General features: G+C 63.0%; 1 protein-coding gene across 10 annotated transcripts; it reads left to right on the plus strand.

Moving 5' to 3' along the window:
• Positions 1-184: 184 nt before the first annotated feature.
• On the plus strand, positions 185-15600 carry MCOLN1 (mucolipin TRP cation channel 1). Of its 10 annotated transcripts, none has more exons than XR_011339512.1 (15): positions 185-244; positions 343-557; positions 1875-2042; positions 2125-2284; positions 3174-3261; positions 5147-5243; positions 5351-5450; positions 5708-5814; positions 7192-7341; positions 8823-8924; positions 9019-9141; positions 10177-10383; positions 12869-13000; positions 13930-15461; positions 15493-15600. XR_011339512.1 is itself a non-coding variant. In XM_069881496.1 (14 exons), exons 1-14 carry the CDS (start codon positions 229-231, stop codon positions 13999-14001), a joined length of 1737 nt encoding a protein of 578 aa, XP_069737597.1. In that variant the 5' UTR covers positions 185-228; the 3' UTR covers positions 14002-15600. The 10 variants fall into 10 exon arrangements, 1 of the variants encoding a protein (XP_069737597.1); XR_011339513.1 differs by having other exon boundaries at positions 15534-15600; XR_011339514.1 differs by having other exon boundaries at positions 13930-15357; positions 15390-15600.
• Positions 15601-16962: the final 1362 nt, after the last annotated feature.

Here is a 16962-nt window from a genome sequence, read left to right on the forward strand (position 1 = left end):
GTCCCATAGTGGGCGTGGCCTCTGCCAGGGGACACGCGCTGATTGGTCGAGCCGCGCGGGAGGAGTGGCCTCTGCCTGGAGACACGCGCTGATTGGTCCGAGCCCTAGCGCGGAGAAAAGGAGGGGGCGTGGCCAAAGCGGCCCGGTGGGCGGGAAAGGCGGTGCGCGCGCGGGGTCATGTGACGCGGGCGTGGTCACGTGACGCGGGCGCGGGGCGGTGGAGCCGTCATGGCGGCCGCCTCCGGTAACCGGGGAGCTGGGGGGGGTATGGAGCATCGGGGCCTTCGGGGGTTTGGAGAGGAGACCCGGGGTTTGGGTTTATAGCGGGTGTTTTCCGTTCAGAGACGGAGCGGCTGCTGGGCCCCGGGCCCGGGTACGGGACGGCGGGGACGCCGGGAGCGGCGGCGGCGGCGGCGGAGGAGGAGGAGGAGGAGGAGCAGCTGCGGCGCCGCCTCAAGTATTTCTTTATGAGCCCCTGCGATAAGTACCGAGCGCGGGGCCGGCGGCCCGTGAAGCTCGGGCTGCAGCTCGCCAAGATCCTGCTGGTCACCGTGCAGGTACCGGGGGGGGCGGGGGGGGCGCTGAGGGGGGGGGGAGGGGGACACTGAGAGAGAGGGGGGGGACACTGAGGGGGAGGGGGTACAGAGGGGGGGGCAGTGAGGGGGAGGGGGACACTGAGGGGGGGGGCACTGAGAGAGAGGGGGGTCACTGAGGGGGAGGGGGCACAGAGGGGGGGGCAGTGAGGGGGAGGGGGGACACTGAGAGAGAGGGGGGGACATTGAGGGGGAGGGGGACACTGAGAGAGGGGGGGACATTGAGGGGGAGGGGGACACTGAGAGAGGGGGGGACATTGAGGGGGAGGGGGACACTGAGAGAGAGGGGGGGACACTGAGGGGGAGGGGGACACTGAGGGGGAGGGGGACACTGAGGGGGAGGGGGCACTGAGAGAGGGGGGGACGCTGAGAGGGGGGGGGACCCTAAGGGGGGGGATGCTGAGAGGGGGTGGGGGGGGACACACGCTGAGAGAGGTGAGGGGGACGCTAAGGTGGGGGACACTGAGGGGGGGGACACAGGGGACACGCTAAGAGGGAGGGGGGACACGCTGAGAGAGAGAGGGGGGGATGCTGAGAGAGAGGGGGGGCGACACTGGAGGACCCTAAGGGGGGTGACGCTAAGAGAGGAGGGGGACGCTAAGGAGGGGGTCACTAAGAGAGAGGGAGGGGGGACACACTAAGAGGGAGGGGGGAGGCTAAGGGGGGGGACGCTAAGAGAGAGGGGGGGACACTGAGGGGAGGGGACGCTAAGAGAGAGGGGGAGGACACTAAGAGGGGGGAGACGCTCGGGGGGGGACACTAACGGGGGGGACACTGAGAGAGAGGGGGACACACACTAAGAGAAGGGGGGCACTAAGAGGGATGGGGGGACACGCGCTAAGAGGGGACACTGGGACGGGGGGGCAGCGGGGAGAGGGGGGGCTTGGGGTATTGGGGACACGGGGGGGACACTGGAGGGGAGGGCTTGGGGCACTGGGGGGGGGGGGGGGGGCAACAGGAGAAGGGGGGCTTGGGGCACTGGGGCCACTGGGAGAGGCGCCACAGGGCACTGGGGCCACTGGGCTTGGAGCTTTGCTGCAGGAACTTCTCCATCTCGGTGTCTGGGGAAGCAGGTGGAGATGGGACCAACCCCTGGAGATGTCGATCATCTTCTCGGTGACCCCCAACCGCGAGATTTTCGGGTTTTGCTCCTTCTTGGAGCATCTTCGGGGCCAACCCTCCTCGGTTTGGACCCTCCTCGGTTTGGACCCTCCTCGGTTTGGACCCTCCTCGGTTTGGAGCCACCAGGTCCAGGGTTTGATCATCTCCTTCCTCCCTCAGCTCATCCTCTTCGGGCTGAGCAACCAGATGGTGGTGACCTTCAAGGAGGAGAACACCGTGGCCTTCAAGCACCTTTTCCTCAAGAACTACGTGGACGGAGCCGACGACTCCTACGCCGTCTACACCCAACGGGACCTCTACGAGCGCATGTTCTACGCCGTGGAGAAGGTGAGGGCCGCGCGCTGGAGAAGGGGACCCTGAGGTGGCCTTGAGGGCCTCCCCCAGCGTCTGAAAGCGCCTTCTCCTCCAGTACTTGGCCATTCCCAACGAGACCGTTGGCCGTTACGCCTACGTGCGCGGAGACGCCGCCGGCAACCGCTCGGCCCTCGAGCTGTGCCAGCGCTTCTACCGCAAGGGACGCATCGACCCGGCCAACGACACCTTCAACATCGACCCCGAGATCGTCACCGGTGGGTCTGGGGGACGCTGGGACCGAGCTCTGCTGTCCCGAAGCCGCTGCGGGGCCCAAAAGGCTCCTCGTGGCCACCTCGGGGCTCCTCGTGGCCACCTCAGGAGGCTTGTGGCCACCTTGGGAGGCTCATCACCCTTCGTGACCCCCTCGGGAGGCTGGTGGCTCCTCGTGGCCACCTCGTTGCTCCTCGTGTTCACCTTGTGGCCACCTCAGGAGGCTGGTGGCTCCTCATGGCCTCCTCGGGAGGCTCGTTTCTCCTCGTGGCCACCTTGTTTCTCCTCGTGGTCTCCTCAGGAGGCTCGTTTCTCTTTGTGGCCACCTCATTGCTCCTCATGTTCACCTCGTGGCCACCTCAGGAGGCTGGTGGCTCCTCGTGGCCTCCTCAAGAGGCTCGTTTCTCCTCGTGGCCACCTCATTGCTCCTCGTGGCCACCTCAGGAGGCTGGTGGCTCCTCATGGCCACCTCATTGCTCCTCATGGCCCCCTTGGGAGGCTCGTTTCTCCTCGTGGCCCCCTCAGGAGGCTGGTGGCTCCTCGTGGCCACCTCATTGCTCCTTGTGGCCCCCTCAGGAGGCTGGTGGCTCCTCATGGCCACCTCATTGCTCCTCGTGGCCCCCTCAGGAGGCTGGTGGCTCCTCGTGGCCCCCTCAGGAGGCTGGTGGCTCCTCGTGGCCCCCTCAGGAGGCTGGTGGCTCCTCGTGGCCACCTCATTGCTCCTCGTGTTCACCTTGTGGCCTCCTCGGGAGGCTCGTTTCTCCTCGTGGCCACCTCATTGCTCCTCGTGGCCCCCTTGGGAGGCTGGTGGCTCCTCAACTTGCTCTTGAGAAGAGTCCCGGGGGTCTCTGTGGGCTTCGGGAGCCCCTGAAGATGATTTCTCCCTCCTCGTAGACTGCCTGGGGGTGGATCCTGAGGACCCGCAGCCTCTTCCTCCCGAGCTCGATCGCAGCTACAAGAACTTCACCCTCAAATTCCACAAGTAAATCATCGTCGTCACCTTCTCCACCCCCTGGGAAGTCCCGTTGGGTGCTGGGGAGGCTTTGGAGACGTGGGATGGAGGCCGACCTCGGGTTTGCTCAGGACACCGACCAGAGGGACCCGGATCGGGGTCCGGTTCTGGAATCCTCAGCTCAGGAAGGACCTGGAGCTGGTGGAGCGAGGCCAGAGGAGGCCACGGAGATGATCCGAGGGCTGGAGAACCTCCCGTACGAGGAGAGTTGGGGAGCCTGGAGAAGAGAAGGTTCCAGGGAGACCTTGGAGCGGCTTCCGGTGTGGAAAGGAGCTCCAGAAACCTGGGGAGGGGTGGGATGAGGGAAACGGCTTTGAGCTGCGAGAGATTGAGACGAGACGTTCTCCTGGGAGGGTTGGGGAGGCCCAGGTTGCCCCGAGAAGCGGTGGCTGCTCCATCCCTGGAGGTGTCGAAGGCCACGTTGGATGGAGCTTGGAGCAACCACATCCCGCGGGAGGTGTCCCCGTGGCGGGGTTGGAGCTGGATGGGCTTGGAGGTCCCTTCCAACCCAACCCATCCCGAGGTTCTCCGCATTGGAAGACCTCGGGGCTGGGGGAAGGTCCAACCCCGGGGAATTCCTCATGGGGAAGCTGGAGAAAACCCCAAGTTGGGTTTCGAAACCTCTGGTGGGATGGGAAGCAACCTCCTCTCATGCCGAGGGAGATGTTGAAACCTCGGAGGTTGCACAAGGAGGCAGCTGCTTCCGGCCTCTTCTCCAGCGGCCACGGAGCTGGCCTGGAGGCCCCGGGGCTCTCCTGCACCACCCACCGCGGCGTTTGGCTTCTTCAGGAAGTTCTGCCCCAGCGGTTGGGGTTTTGGTGGCCCCCGGCCAAGCCCTGCGGTTGTGGGGCCACGTCTTCTCGGGGCCGCGCCGAGAGGTCAAGGGATCATGGAACACGTTGGGTTGGAAAGGACCTCAAAGGCTCTCCAGTTCCAACCCGAATCGTGGACTTGGTGGGGCTGGAAAGGACCTCAGAGCCCGTCCAGTTCCAACATGAATCATGGAGTGGGTTGGGTGGGAAAAGACCTCAGAGCCCGTCCAGTTCCAACATGAATCATGGAGTTGGTGGAGCTGGAAAGGATCTCAAAGCTCATCTAGTTCCAACCTGAATTGTGGACTTGGTGGGGCTGGAAAGGACCTCAAAGCCCATCCAGTTCCAACGCAAATCATGGAATTGGTGGAGCTGGAAAGGATCTCAAAGCTCATCTAGTTCCAACCTGAATTGTGGAGTGGGTTGGGTGGGAAAGGACCTCAAAGCCCGTCCAGTTCCAACCTGAATCATGGACTTGGTGGGGCTGGAAAGGATCTCAAAGCCCGTCCAGTTCCAACATGAATCATGGAATGGGTTGGGTGGGAAAGGACCTCAGAGCCCGTCCAGTTCCAACACGAATCATGGAGTTGGTGGAGCTGGAAATGACCTCAAAGCCCATCTAGTTCCAACCCAAATCCTGGAATGGGTTGGGTTGGAAGGGACCTCAAAGCCCGTCCAGTTCCACCTCCTGCCCTGGGGACACCTCCCACAGGATCAGGTTGCTCCAAGCCCCATCCAACGTGGCCTTCAACACCTCCAGGGCTGGGGCATCCACCACTGTGTCGTAGCTTGTGGTTCCAGTTCTTCCAGGAGGTCCAACCTCCCTCAGAAGCAAAGTTGGTGGCCACGGGGGTGGCTTGGCTGACGTTTGCTCCTCTGAAGCTGCAGGAAGCCCCTCCTGGAGCTCCACGCCTCCAGGGAAGGGGGTCACCTGCTCTGTGCCGCCTCTTTAGCTCCTGACTCCGCGTTTCGGGGGTTTAGCGGGAGCGGGACCCCTTGGAGAAGGCCCGGGAGGAGGATTAACGCCCCGTCCCTCCCCGCAGACTCATCAACGTCACCATCCAGTTCAAGCTCAAAGCCATCAACATCCAAACCATCATCAACAACGAGATCCCCGACTGCTACACCTTCACCATCACCGTGAGTGCCCCCAGGGCCACCGAGGGGTGACCCGGCCGCGGTGGCCTCGGCCCTTGGGCTCCTTTCGTGGTGGGAACCGTCCTCCTCCTCCTCCTCCTCCTCCCTAGATCACGTTTGACAACAAGGCCCACAGCGGCCGCGTGAAGATCCACCTGGACAACAAGGCCGACATCAAAGAGTGTAAAGACCCCAGCGTCTTCGGGCGAGGTAGGAAGGTGGGAAGAGGACCTTGAGGGGCTTCTGGGTGGCTCTGGGGAGGCCAAACCTCAACTCCTGGGGTCGGTTGTGGGCCCTTCACCACGAGGAGGACGTTGAGGCTCTGGAGCGAGCGCAGAGAAGAGCAACGAAGCTGGGGAGGGGGCTGGAGAAGAAGAGGAGCTGAGGGACGTGGGGATGGTTGGACTCCATGATCTGGTGGGTCCTTCCCAACCTGGTGCTTCTCTGATTTCTTCTGTTTCTTGCAGGTGACAACTCCTTCCGGCTCTTCTTCGACGTCGTCGTCATCCTCGTCTGCTCGCTTTCCTTCGTCCTCTGCGCCCGCTCCATCGTCCGGGGGCTGATGCTGCAGCACGTGAGTCGGTGGGACGTGGGGCTTCTTCTGCGCCGCAACTGCTTGAAAAAAGCCCCCTGAGATCCAGTCCAACCACCAGCCCACCAAGCCCTGGCCCCAGGTGCCACGTCTCCACGTGGTTTGAGCCCCTCCAGCCACGGAGGCTCCATCACTGGCTTGTCCCGTGAAGGACTCATTCCCAAGGTCCAACCTAAACCTCTCCTGGTGGATCTCGAGGCCGTTCCTCCCCACGACCTCCCTCCTGGAGCCGCTCGGAGCGATGAGGTCTCCCCTCAGCCTCCTCTTCTCCAACCAAACCCCCCTCAGATCCCTCAGCCCCTTCCCTCGCTCTCCAGACCCTTCCCAGCTCCATTCTCCTTCTTCTCCAGATGTTCTCCAGCCCCTCGATGTCCCTCTCAGAGTGAGGGGCCCAACCCTGAACCCAGGGCTGATCCAAGCCGGGTGCTGGTGGCCTCCTTGGCCACTGCTGCCTCGTCTTCAGCCTCAACCGACACCCCCAGGTCCCTTTCCACCAGGGAGCTTCCCACTTGAGCGTTGATGGGGCTGGTGCGACCCAAGAGAGGGACCTGGCACTCGGCCTTGTTGAACCTCATCCCATTGACCTTGGCCGTGGATCCAACCTGTCCAATCCCTCTGTAGACCCTTCCAACCATGGATCCAACCTCTCCAATCCCTCTGTAGACCCTTCCTGCCCTCCATCCATGGATCCAGCCTGTCTTGATCCCTCTGTAGACCTTCCAACCATGGGTCCAACCTCTCCGATCCCTCTGTAGACCCTTCCATCCATGGATCCAACCTCTCCGATCCCTCTGTAGACCCTCCAACCTCTCCAATCCCTCTGTAGACCCTTCAACCATGGATCCAACCTCTCCAATCCCTCTGTAGACCCTTCAACTATGGATCCAACCTCTCCAATCCCTCTGTAGACCCTTCAACCATGGATCCAACCTCTCCGATCCCTCTGTAGACCCTCCAACCTCTCCAATCCCTCTGTAGACCCTTCCAACCATGGATCCAACCTCTCCAATCCCTCTCTAGACCCTTCAACCACGGATCCAACCTCTCCAATCCCTCTGTAGACCCTTCCAACCATGGATCCAACCTCTCCAATCCCTCTGTAGAGCTTCCCAACCATGGATCCAAGCCCTCCAATCCCTCTGTAGCCCCTTCCTACCCTCCAGCCGCCCCAAACTTCCCCCCAGCTTGGTGTCCTCTTCCAACCGAGCGAGCCCTCAACCCCCAGAGCTGCCACCAGGAAGCTTCTGCCTTTTTGGATGGGGACCTCTTCCTTCCGCTCGCTCTGAGCTGGAGATGCCGCGGGACGAGCGAAGCTCTCGGGGCGGTGGCTGAAGCCCCCTCTTTGTCCTCCTGGCCCAGGAGTTCAGCCGGTTCTTCTGGCGCCGGTACAACCGCGGCGTGTGCCTGTCGGACCGCATGGAGTTCCTCAACGGCTGGTACATCCTCCTGGTCATCAGCGACGTCCTCACCGTGCTGGGCACCATCATGAAGATCGGCATCGAGTCCAAGGTACGGGGGGGGGGGGGCCGCCGCGAGCTTCTGCGGCTCCCGGAGACGCTGGGAGGTGGCCCCTGGGGTTGTCCTCGTGCCCCGAGGAGGGGGACGTGCCGCCCAGCGAGAGGGAAACCACCCAACGGCCACGGCGACGCCTCGGGGAAGCCGTCCCAGATGCCACCAGAGCCCCGGTGGGGGCTCCCGGAGGGCTCAGGGCCCAGGTGGGACCCCAGGAACCTCCTTGGCCTTGGGGACAGGGAGGTGGCAACGAGGGGACAGGCCGTCTGGCTGCTGTGGAGTGGCTGGGGGCACCCAGAGGTCGCTTGCCACCTGCATGGGGGCTTCTGGGGACATTGGAGCCTCTCGGGACGGCGTTGGGGACCTCTGGGATGGTGTTTGGGACATTGGGGCCTCTGGGGACGGCGTTGGGGACCTCTGGGATGGTGTTTGGGACATTGGGGCCTCTGGGGACGGCGTTGGGGACCTTTGGGATGGTGCTTGGGACATTGGGGCCTCTGGGGACAGCGATGGGGACCTCTGGGATGGTGTTTGGGACATTGGGGCCTCTGGGGACGGCGTTGGGGACCTCTGGGATGGTGCTTGGGACATTGGGACCTTTGGGGACGGCACTGGGGACGTTGGGACCTCTAGGGATGGTGTTGGGGACCTCTGGGGATGGTCTTGGGGACGTTGGTGGCCTCTAGGGATGCATTGGGGACCTCTGGGGATGGTCTTGGGGACGTTGGTGGCCTCTAGGGATGCATCGGGGACCTCTGGGGACGGCGTTGGGGATGTTGAGGACGGCTTTGGGGACATTGGGACCTCTGGGGATGTTGTTGGTGGCCTTGGGGACAGTGTTGGGGACATTGGAGCTGCTGGGGATGTCATTGGTGGCCTTGGGGACAGTGTTGGGGACATTGGAGCCTCTGGGGATGTCATTGATGGCCTTGGGGACAGCGCTGGGGACATTGGAGCCTCTGGGGATGTCGTTGGTGGCCTTGGGGACAGCGTTGGGGACATTGGAGCCTCTGGGGATGTCGTTGGTGGCCTTGGGGTCATTGGAGCCTCTGGAGATGTTGTTGGAGGCCTTGAGGATGGTGTTGGGGACATTGGAGCCTCTGGGGATGTCGTTGGTGGCCTTGGGGACAGTGCTGGGGACATTGGAGCCTCTGGAGATGTTGTTGGAGGCCTTGGGGATATTGGAGCCTCTGGAGATGTTGTTGGAGGCCTTGAGGATGGTGTTGGGGACATTGGGACCTCTGGGGATGTTGTTGGTGGCCTTGGGGACAGCGCTGGGGACATTGGAGCCTCTGGGGATGTCATTGATGGCCTTGAGGATGGTGTTGGGGACATTGGAGCCTCTGGGGATGTTGTTGGAGGCCTCAGGGCCAGCGTCGGGGCTACTGTGGACCTCGTGGGGTGGGGACCTCGTGGGGTGGGGACCTCGTGGCGGGGCGGGGACCTCCCCGAGGCCGATGCCACCCGTGTCCCCGCAGAACTTCGCGGGCTACGACGTCTGCAGCATCCTGCTGGGCACGTCCACGCTGCTCGTCTGGGTCGGGGTCATCCGCTACCTCACCTTCTTCCAGAAGTACAACGTGAGTCCAGGGGCCACCACGGGGCAGGGGGAGGGGACAATCGATGGGGACGGTGGCCCTGGGGGCCCCAACCTGCTTCTCCTCCCCCCCCCAGATCCTCATCGTGACGCTGCGCGCGGCCCTCCCCGACGTCATGCGCTTCTGCTGCTGCGTGGCCGTCATCTACCTGGGCTACTGCTTCTGCGGCTGGATCGTCCTGGGGCCCTACCACGTCAAGGTGAGGTTCCACCACCCCCGGAGAGGGCCCCGCGGCGCCTCCCGGCACGGGGACACCACGGTGACAGCCGGCAGCCGCGGGGCGGAGGGTAGGAAGGGTCTACAGAGGGGTTGGAGAGGTTGGATCCATGAATGGAGGGTAGGAAGGGTCTCCAGAGGGATTGGAGAGGTTGGATCCGTGGTTGAAGGGTCTACAGAGGGGTTGGAGAGGTTGGATCCATGAATGGAGGGTAGGAAGGGTCTAGAGAGGGATTGGAGAGGTTGGATCCATGGTTGGAGGGTAGGAAGGGTCTACTGAGGGATTGGAACAGGTTGGATCCATGGTTGGAAGGGTCTACAGGGGGATTGGAGAGGTTGGATCCATGGTTGGAGGGTAGGAAGGGTCTCCAGAGGGATCATGACTAGTTGGATCCACAGGTTGGAGGGTAGGAAGGGTCTCCAGAGGGATTGGAGAGGTTGGATCCATAGTTGGAAGGGTCTAGAGAGGGATTGGACAGGTTGGATCCGTGGTTGGAAGGGTCTACAGAGGGATTGGAACAGGTTGGATTCACGGATGGAGGGCAGGAAGGGTCTCCAGAGGGATTGGAGAACCTCCCGTACAGGCTGAGAGAGTTGGGGCTGTTCAGCCTGGAGAGGAGAAGGCTCCGAGGAGACCTCCTAGTGACCTTCCAGAACCTGAAAGGGGCTCCAAGAAAGCTGGGGAGGGACAGGACGATGGGGAACGGGGATAAACCAGGGAGGAGAAGATTTAGACCAGACACGAGGAGGAACTTCTCCACCACGAAGGTGGGAACAGGTTGTCCTGGGGCTGCTCCGTCCCCGGAGATGTTGAAGGCCACGTTGGGATGGAGCTTGGAGCCCCCGGTCCGGTGGGAGGCGTCCCCGTGCCAAGGGGGTGGAACTGGATGGGCTTGGAGGGCCCTTCCAAGCCGACCCATCCCTGCGTTGGGTTGGAGGCGGCGTCCATCCCGGCGGTGGGAGAGGGGACGGGGTGGCCTGGGCCGAGCTCCTAGCCCGTTGGCCCCTCCCCTCGCAGTTCCGCTCGCTCTCCATGGTGTCCGAGTGCCTCTTCTCGCTCATCAACGGGGACGACATGTTCGTGACCTTCGCCGAGATGCAGCAGAACAGCTACCTGGTGTGGCTCTTCAGCCAGGTCTACCTCTACACCTTCATCAGCCTCTTCATCTACATGGTCCTCAGCCTCTTCATCGCCCTCATCACCGGCTCCTACGAGACCATCAAGGTGAGGCCTGGACATCAAGCCGAGCTTCATGGGCCACCTTCTTTTTTGAGGAGGACAAATCCCAATCCTCTTCTTTGGAGGGTTCAGCTTCCAAGAAGATAGAGGTGGGACTGGGTGGACTTGATGGCCCTGTGGGTCTTCTCCAACCTAGTGGTTGTGGGACTGGATGGACCTGATGGTCCTGTGGGTCTTCTCCAACCTAGTGGTTGTGGGACTGGGTGGACTTGATGGTCCTGTGGGTCTTCTCCAACCTAGAGGTTGTGGGACTGGGTGGACTTGATGGTCCTGTTGGTCTTCTCCAACCTAGTGGTTGTGGGACTGGGTGGACTTGATGGTCCTTTGAGTCTTCTCCAACCTAATCATTGCGGGACTGGGTGGACTTGATGGCCCTGTGGGTCTTCTCCAGCCTAGTGGTTGTGGGACTGGGTGGACTTGATCGCCCTGTGAGTCTTCTCCAACCTAGTGGCTGTGGGACCTCATGAGGTTCGAGCAGGCCAAGGAACGAGATCTTGCACCAGGGTCAGGGTGGTCACGAAATAATCTGGGTGGAGAAGGGATGAGGAGCAGCCTTGAGGAGAAGAACTTGAGGTGTTGGTGGAGGAGAAGCTCTGGAAAGCCAACCGTGTCCTGGGCTGCGTCCAAAGCCCTGGGACCAGCAGGGAGGGAGGAGATTCCGCTCCTCAGCTCCGCGATGGGGACATCAAACCTGGAGTCCTGGGTCCAGTTCTGGAGTTCTCAGCACAAGAAGGACTTGGAGCTGGTGGAGCGAGGCCAGAGGAGGCCACGGAGATGGTGTGAGGGCTGGAGAACCTCCTGTACGAGGAGAGGCTGAGGGCTGGGCTTGTTCAGCCTGGAGAAGAGACCTCAGAGCAGCTTCCAGTGTGGAAAGGAGCTCCGGGAAAGCTGGGGAGGAGCTGTCGGTCATGGGTAGGATGAGGGGAAGTTCTGAGCCGCAAGAGATTGAGATGAAATCTTGGAGAGAAACGTTCTCCTGGGAGCGTGAGGAGGCCCTGGCCCCGGTTTCCCAGAGCAGTGGTGGCTGCTCCATCCCTGGAGGTGCTGAAGGCCACGCTGGATGGAGCTTGGAGCAACCACATCCAATGGGGGGTGTCCCCGTGGCAGGAGATGGAAGCGGGTGGGCTTTGAGGTCCCTTCCCACCCATTCCACGATTCCTTGATTCTTGTGAGGGCGAGGAGGCCCAGGCTGCCCAGAGCCGTGGGGGCTCCTCCACCCCTGGAGGTGTTGAAGGCCACGTCGGATGGAGCTTGGAGCAACCTCATCCAGTGGGAGGTGTCCCTGGGGGAGGGGATGGAACTGGAGGAGCTTTGAGGTCCCTTCCAACCCCAACGTCAACTCAACTCCAACGTCAACCCAACCCCAACGCAATTTAATGTCAACTCAACTCAACCCAACCCAACGCAATTTAATGTCAACTCAACCCCAACGCAATTTAATGTCAACCCAACCCCAGCGTCAATGTCAACCCCAACTCAACCCCGACCCCAACGTCGACCCCAACGTCGACCCCAACGTCGACCCCAACGTCGACCCCAACGTCGACCCCAACCCCAACGTCGACCCCAACCCCAACGTCGACCCCAACCCCAACGTCGACCCCAACCCCAACCCCAACCCCAACCCCAACCCCAACCCCAACCCCAACCTCAACCCCAACCTCAACCCCAACCTCAACCCCAACCTCAACCCCAACCTCAACCCCAACCCAACCCCAACGCAATTTAATGTCAACTCAACCCCAACTCAATTTAATGTCAACCCAACCCCAGCGTCAATGTCAACCCCAACTCAACCCCAACCCCAACGTCAACCCCAACGTCAACCCCAACGTCAACCCCAACGTCAACCCCAACTCAACACCAACCCCAACGTCAACCCCAACGTCAACCCCAACGTCAACCCCAACGTCAACCCCAACGTCAACCCCAACGTCAACCCCAACGTCAACCCCAACGTCAACCCCAACCCCAACGTCAACCCCAACCTCAACCCCAACCCCAACGTCAACCCCAACCTCAACCCCAACCTCAACCTCAACCCCAACGTCAACCCCAACCTCAACCTCAACCCCAACGTCAACCCCAACGTCAACCCCAACGTCAACCCCAACGTCAACCCCAACGTCAACCCCAACGTCAACCCCAACGTCAACCCCAACCCCAACCCCAACCTCAACCCCAACCTCAACCCCAACCTCAACCCCAACTCAACTCAACCCAACCCAACGCAATTTAATGTCAACCCAACCCCAGCGTCAATGTCAACCCCAACTCAACCCCAACCTCAACCCCAACCCCAACGTCAACCCCAACGTCAACCCCAACGTCAACCCCAACCTCAACCCCAACCTCAACCCCAACCTCAACCCCAACCCCAACCCCAACCCCAACCCCAACTCAAGTCAAGCCCAACGCTGACCCCAACCCCAACTGAACCCACCCGCTCCGCGCTGTCCTCTGTCCGCAGCACCGGTGCGAGGGGGAGCCGCCGGTGTCCCAGCTCCAGGCCTACATCGCCCAGTGCAAGGACAGCCCCAAGTCCGGCAAGTACCCGCCACGACGGGGCCGCCTCGTGCTCCGTCTTCTGCTGCTGCGAGCGGTGAGCGACCCGGCGCCTCGGAACCCTCTGGGATCCCCCCCCTCGCCCCTGTCCCCTCCCCCCCCCCGAGGACCTTTTGGTGGCTCTTTTCACCGCCGGCGTCTCGTTCCGGCGCCGAGTCCTCCTGGATCGGCGTCTCCAGCCTCTTCCCGGGCCCTCGGGGCTCTTGGCCAGCGCCCCAAAAATAGCTCCTCGCCCTCAGGTCCCTCCCCGTGTCCCCTCTCTCCTTCCATACTTATTTTTGGGGTGGGGGGGCTCCTTTTATCCCCCCCCAGGCTCTTAATTCCCCAATCAACCCCCCCTTCCCCTAATTAATCACCTTTTCTCACTTCCCTCCATCACTCTCTCCTCATTTTTGGGGTGGGGGGGCTCCTATTATCCCCCCCCAGGCTCTTAATTCCCCAATCAACCCCCCCTTCCCCTAATTAATCATGTCTCATCACTCCTTTCCCATTTCTGGGGTGGGGGGGCTCCTATTATCCCCCCCAGAATCTTAATTCCCCAATTAACCCCCCCTTCCCCTAATTAATCACCTTTCATCACTCTCTCCTTATTTTTGGGGTGGGGGGGCTCCTTTTATCCCCCCCCCAGGCTCTTAATTCCCCAATCAACCCCCCCTTCCCCTAATTAATCACCTTTTCTCACTCCCCTCCATCACTCTCTTCTCATTTTTGGGGTGGGGGGGCTCCTTTTATCCCCCCCCAGGCTCTTAATTCCCCAATCAACCCCCCCTTCCCCTAATTAATCACCTTTCATCACTCTCTCCTCATTTTTGGGGTGGGGGGGCTCCTTTTATCCCCCCCCAGGCTCTTAATTCCCAAATCAATCTCCCCCAATTAATCCCTGCCCCCCTCCCCTAATTAACCCCTGTCCCCCTCCCCTAATTAACCCCTGCCCCCCCCTAATTAATTGCTCGTTCTCTCCCTCAGGGCTGCTCTGCCAGACCCGGCGCTGCTGGTGAACTGAGGTGGGGGGGAAAGACCCCCCCCCAACCCTTTTAATTTATTTTATCGTTTGCTTTTAACGACGGGGGGACCCGAAGGACCCGGGGGGGGGGGTCCCCGTGACCACTGGATGGACCTTGGCCTGTGACCCCGCCAAAAACCCCTCCTGGGGGGCACCCAGAGCCCTGTGACCCCCCCAAACCCCTCCTGGGGGCACCCAGAGCCCTGTGACCCCCCCAAACCCCTCCTGGGGGGCACCCAGAGCCCTGTGACCCCCCCAAACCCCTCCTGGGGGGCACCCAGAGCCCTGTGACCCCCCCCAACCCCTCCTGGGGGGCACCCAGAGCCCTGTGACCCCCCCAAAAACCCCTCCTGGGAGGCACCCAGAGCCCTGTGACCCCCCCCAAACCCCTCCTAGGGGGCACCCAGAGCCCTGTGACCCCCCCCAAACCCCTCCTGGGGGCACCCAGAGCCCTGTGACCCCCCCAAACCCCTCCTGGGGAGCACACAGAGCCCCGGGACCCCCCCCCAAACCCCTCCTGGGGGCACCCAGAGCCCCGGGACCCCCCCAAACGTGGGTCCCAGTGCGTCCCAGTGGATCCCAGTGGGGTCCCAGTGCATCCCAGTGGGGTCTCAGTGGGTCCCAGTGTGTCCCAGTGCATCCCAGTGCATCCCAGTGGGGTCCAAGTGGGTCCCAGTGCATCCCAGTGGGATCCCAGTGCATCCCAGTGCGTCCCAGTGGGGTCCCAGTGCGTCCCAGTGCATCCCAGTGGGGTCCCAGTGGGGTCTCAGTGCATCCCAGTGGGGTCTCAGTGGGTCCCAATGTGTCCCAGCGGGGTCCCAGTGCATCCCAGTGGGGTCCCAGTGGGGTCCCAGTGCGTCCCAGTGGGGTCTCAGTGGGGTCCCAGTGGATCCCAGTGGGTCCCAGTGCATCCCAGCGGGGCCCCAGTGCGTTCCAGTGGGTCCCAGTGGATCCCAGTGGGGTCCCAGTGCATCCCAGTGGGGTCTCAGTGGGTCCCAGTGTGTCCCAGCGGGGTCCCAGTGCGTCCCAGTGGATCCCAGTGGGGTCCCAGTGGATCGCAGTGTGTCCCAGCGGGGTCCCAGTGCGTCCCAGCGGGGCTCCAGTGCATCCCAGTGGATCCCAGTGTGTCCCAGTGGGGTCCCAGTGCGTCCCAGTGCATCCCAGTGGGGTCCCGGTGCATCCCAGTGGGATCCCAGTGCATCCCAGTGGGGTCTCAGTGGGTCCCAGTGTGTCCCAGCGGGGTCCCAGTGCGTCCCAGTGGATCCCAGTGTGTCCCATTGGGGTCTCAGTGGGTCCCAGTGTGTCCCAGTGGATCCCAGTGTGTCCCAGTGGGGTCTCAGTGGGTCCCAGTGTGTCCCAGTGGGGTCCCAGTGCGTCCCAGTGGGGTCCCAGTGGGTCCCAGTGGGGTCCCAGTGCATCCCAGTGGGATCCTAGTGCGTCCCAGTGCATCCCAGTGGGGTCTCAGTGGGTCCCAGTGTGTCCCAGCGGGGTCCCAGTGCGTCCCAGTGGATCCCAGTGGGTCCCAGTGGGGTCCCAGTGCATCCCAGTGGATCCCAGTGTGTCCCAGTGGGGTCCCAGTGCATCCCAGTGGATCCCAGTGTGTCCCAGCTGGAGAATAAAACGCTGTGGGAAGAGCCGTGGGGTTTGTCCTGCTGGGGGGACGGGGGGGACCTGGCGTCTGTCACCGTAGGGTGGCTGATGGGGACAAGGGGGCCCTGGGGGTGTGGCTGCTGTCACCCTAGGGTGGCTCTGGGGACAAGGGGGCCCTGGGGGTGTGGCTGCTGTCACCCTAGGGTGGCTGATGGGGACAAGGGGGCCCTGGGGGTGTGGCTGCTGTCACCCTAGGGTGGCTGATGGGGACAAGGGGGCCCTGGGGGTTTTGTCCCCCTGGGGTGGCTCTGGGGACAGGGGTGTCCTGGCTCTCGGGGTGCTGTCACCCTCCCCGTCCTTGTCGCCTCGTGATGACGTCACACCTGCCCCGCTCAAGATGGCGCCCGCCGCCCTGGCCTGTTTTTCTTCCTTTTCTGACCTTCCCAACATGGCGGCGCCGCCGCGACGCGCTCCTCTCCCCCCACCCCCTCCAGCCGGCGCCGACGCCGGCCTGTGACGTCATCGCGCGACGGGCGGAGCCGCCTTAAAGGGACCACGGGCCCGCGGGGCCGCAGTGACCGCGGGGCGGTGAGTTGGGGGGGCGGGGGGGGTAAAACGGGCCCGGGGGGGGGTAAAACGGCTCGGGGGGGGGGTAAAGCGGGTGGTGAGGGGCAGGACGGGTCGGGGGGGGGCAGAACCGGCCTTGAGGGGGGAGTTTGGGGGGGTAAAAAGCCCCAGAGAAGGGGGGGATTGTGCTGGGGGGGGGGCAGAAGCCCTGGGGGGGGGGCAATGATGCTGGAGGGGGGGGCAGAACGGGTTGGGAGTGGGGGTAAAACGGGTCTGAGGGGGTAAAACGGGCCGGGGGGGGGGCAGGAGTGCTGGGGGGGGGCAGGACGGGGTAATTGTAGCCGGGGGGGGGCAATATGAGGTGAGGGGGGCAGGAATGGATGGGGGAGGGGATGGAGGGGGCACTTTTGGCCCTGGAGGGGGGGCAATTGTAGCTGACGAGGTGGCAATAACGGTTGGGGGGGCACTTCTGACCCTGGGGGGGGCAATTGTCGCCTTGGGGGGGGCAATAGCGGCTGGGGGGGGCACTTCTGACCCTGGGGGGGGCAATAGCGGCTGGGGGGGGCACTTCTGACCCTGGGGGGGGGGCAATAGGGGCTGGGGGGGCACTTCTGACCCTGGGGGGGGGCAATAGCGGCTGGGGGGGGCACTTCTGACCCTGGGGGGGGCAATAGCGGCCGGGGGGGGGGGCACTTCTGACCCTGGGGGGGAGCAATAGCGGCTGGGGGGGGCACTTCTGACCCTGGGGGGGGGGCAATAGCGGCTGGGGGGGGCACTTCTGACCCTGGGGGGGGGCAATAGCGGCTGGGGGGGGGCATTTCTGACCCTGGGGGGGGGCA

Source organism: Phaenicophaeus curvirostris, unplaced genomic scaffold, assembly GCF_032191515.1.
Source record: "Phaenicophaeus curvirostris isolate KB17595 unplaced genomic scaffold, BPBGC_Pcur_1.0 scaffold_51, whole genome shotgun sequence".
NCBI lineage: Eukaryota > Metazoa > Chordata > Aves > Cuculiformes > Cuculidae > Phaenicophaeus > Phaenicophaeus curvirostris.

What these genes read in the sequence shown, in the direction of transcription:
- MCOLN1 (XM_069881496.1), top strand. An exon ending in TTCACCCTCAAATTCCACAA is followed by an intron (nt 3,262 to 5,146) that starts GTAAATCATCGT and finishes CCCTCCCCGCAG; the next exon opens with ACTCATCAACGTCACCATCC. An exon ending in GTCTTCTGCTGCTGCGAGCG is followed by an intron (nt 13,001 to 13,929) that starts GTGAGCGACCCG and finishes TCTCTCCCTCAG; the next exon opens with GGCTGCTCTGCCAGACCCGG.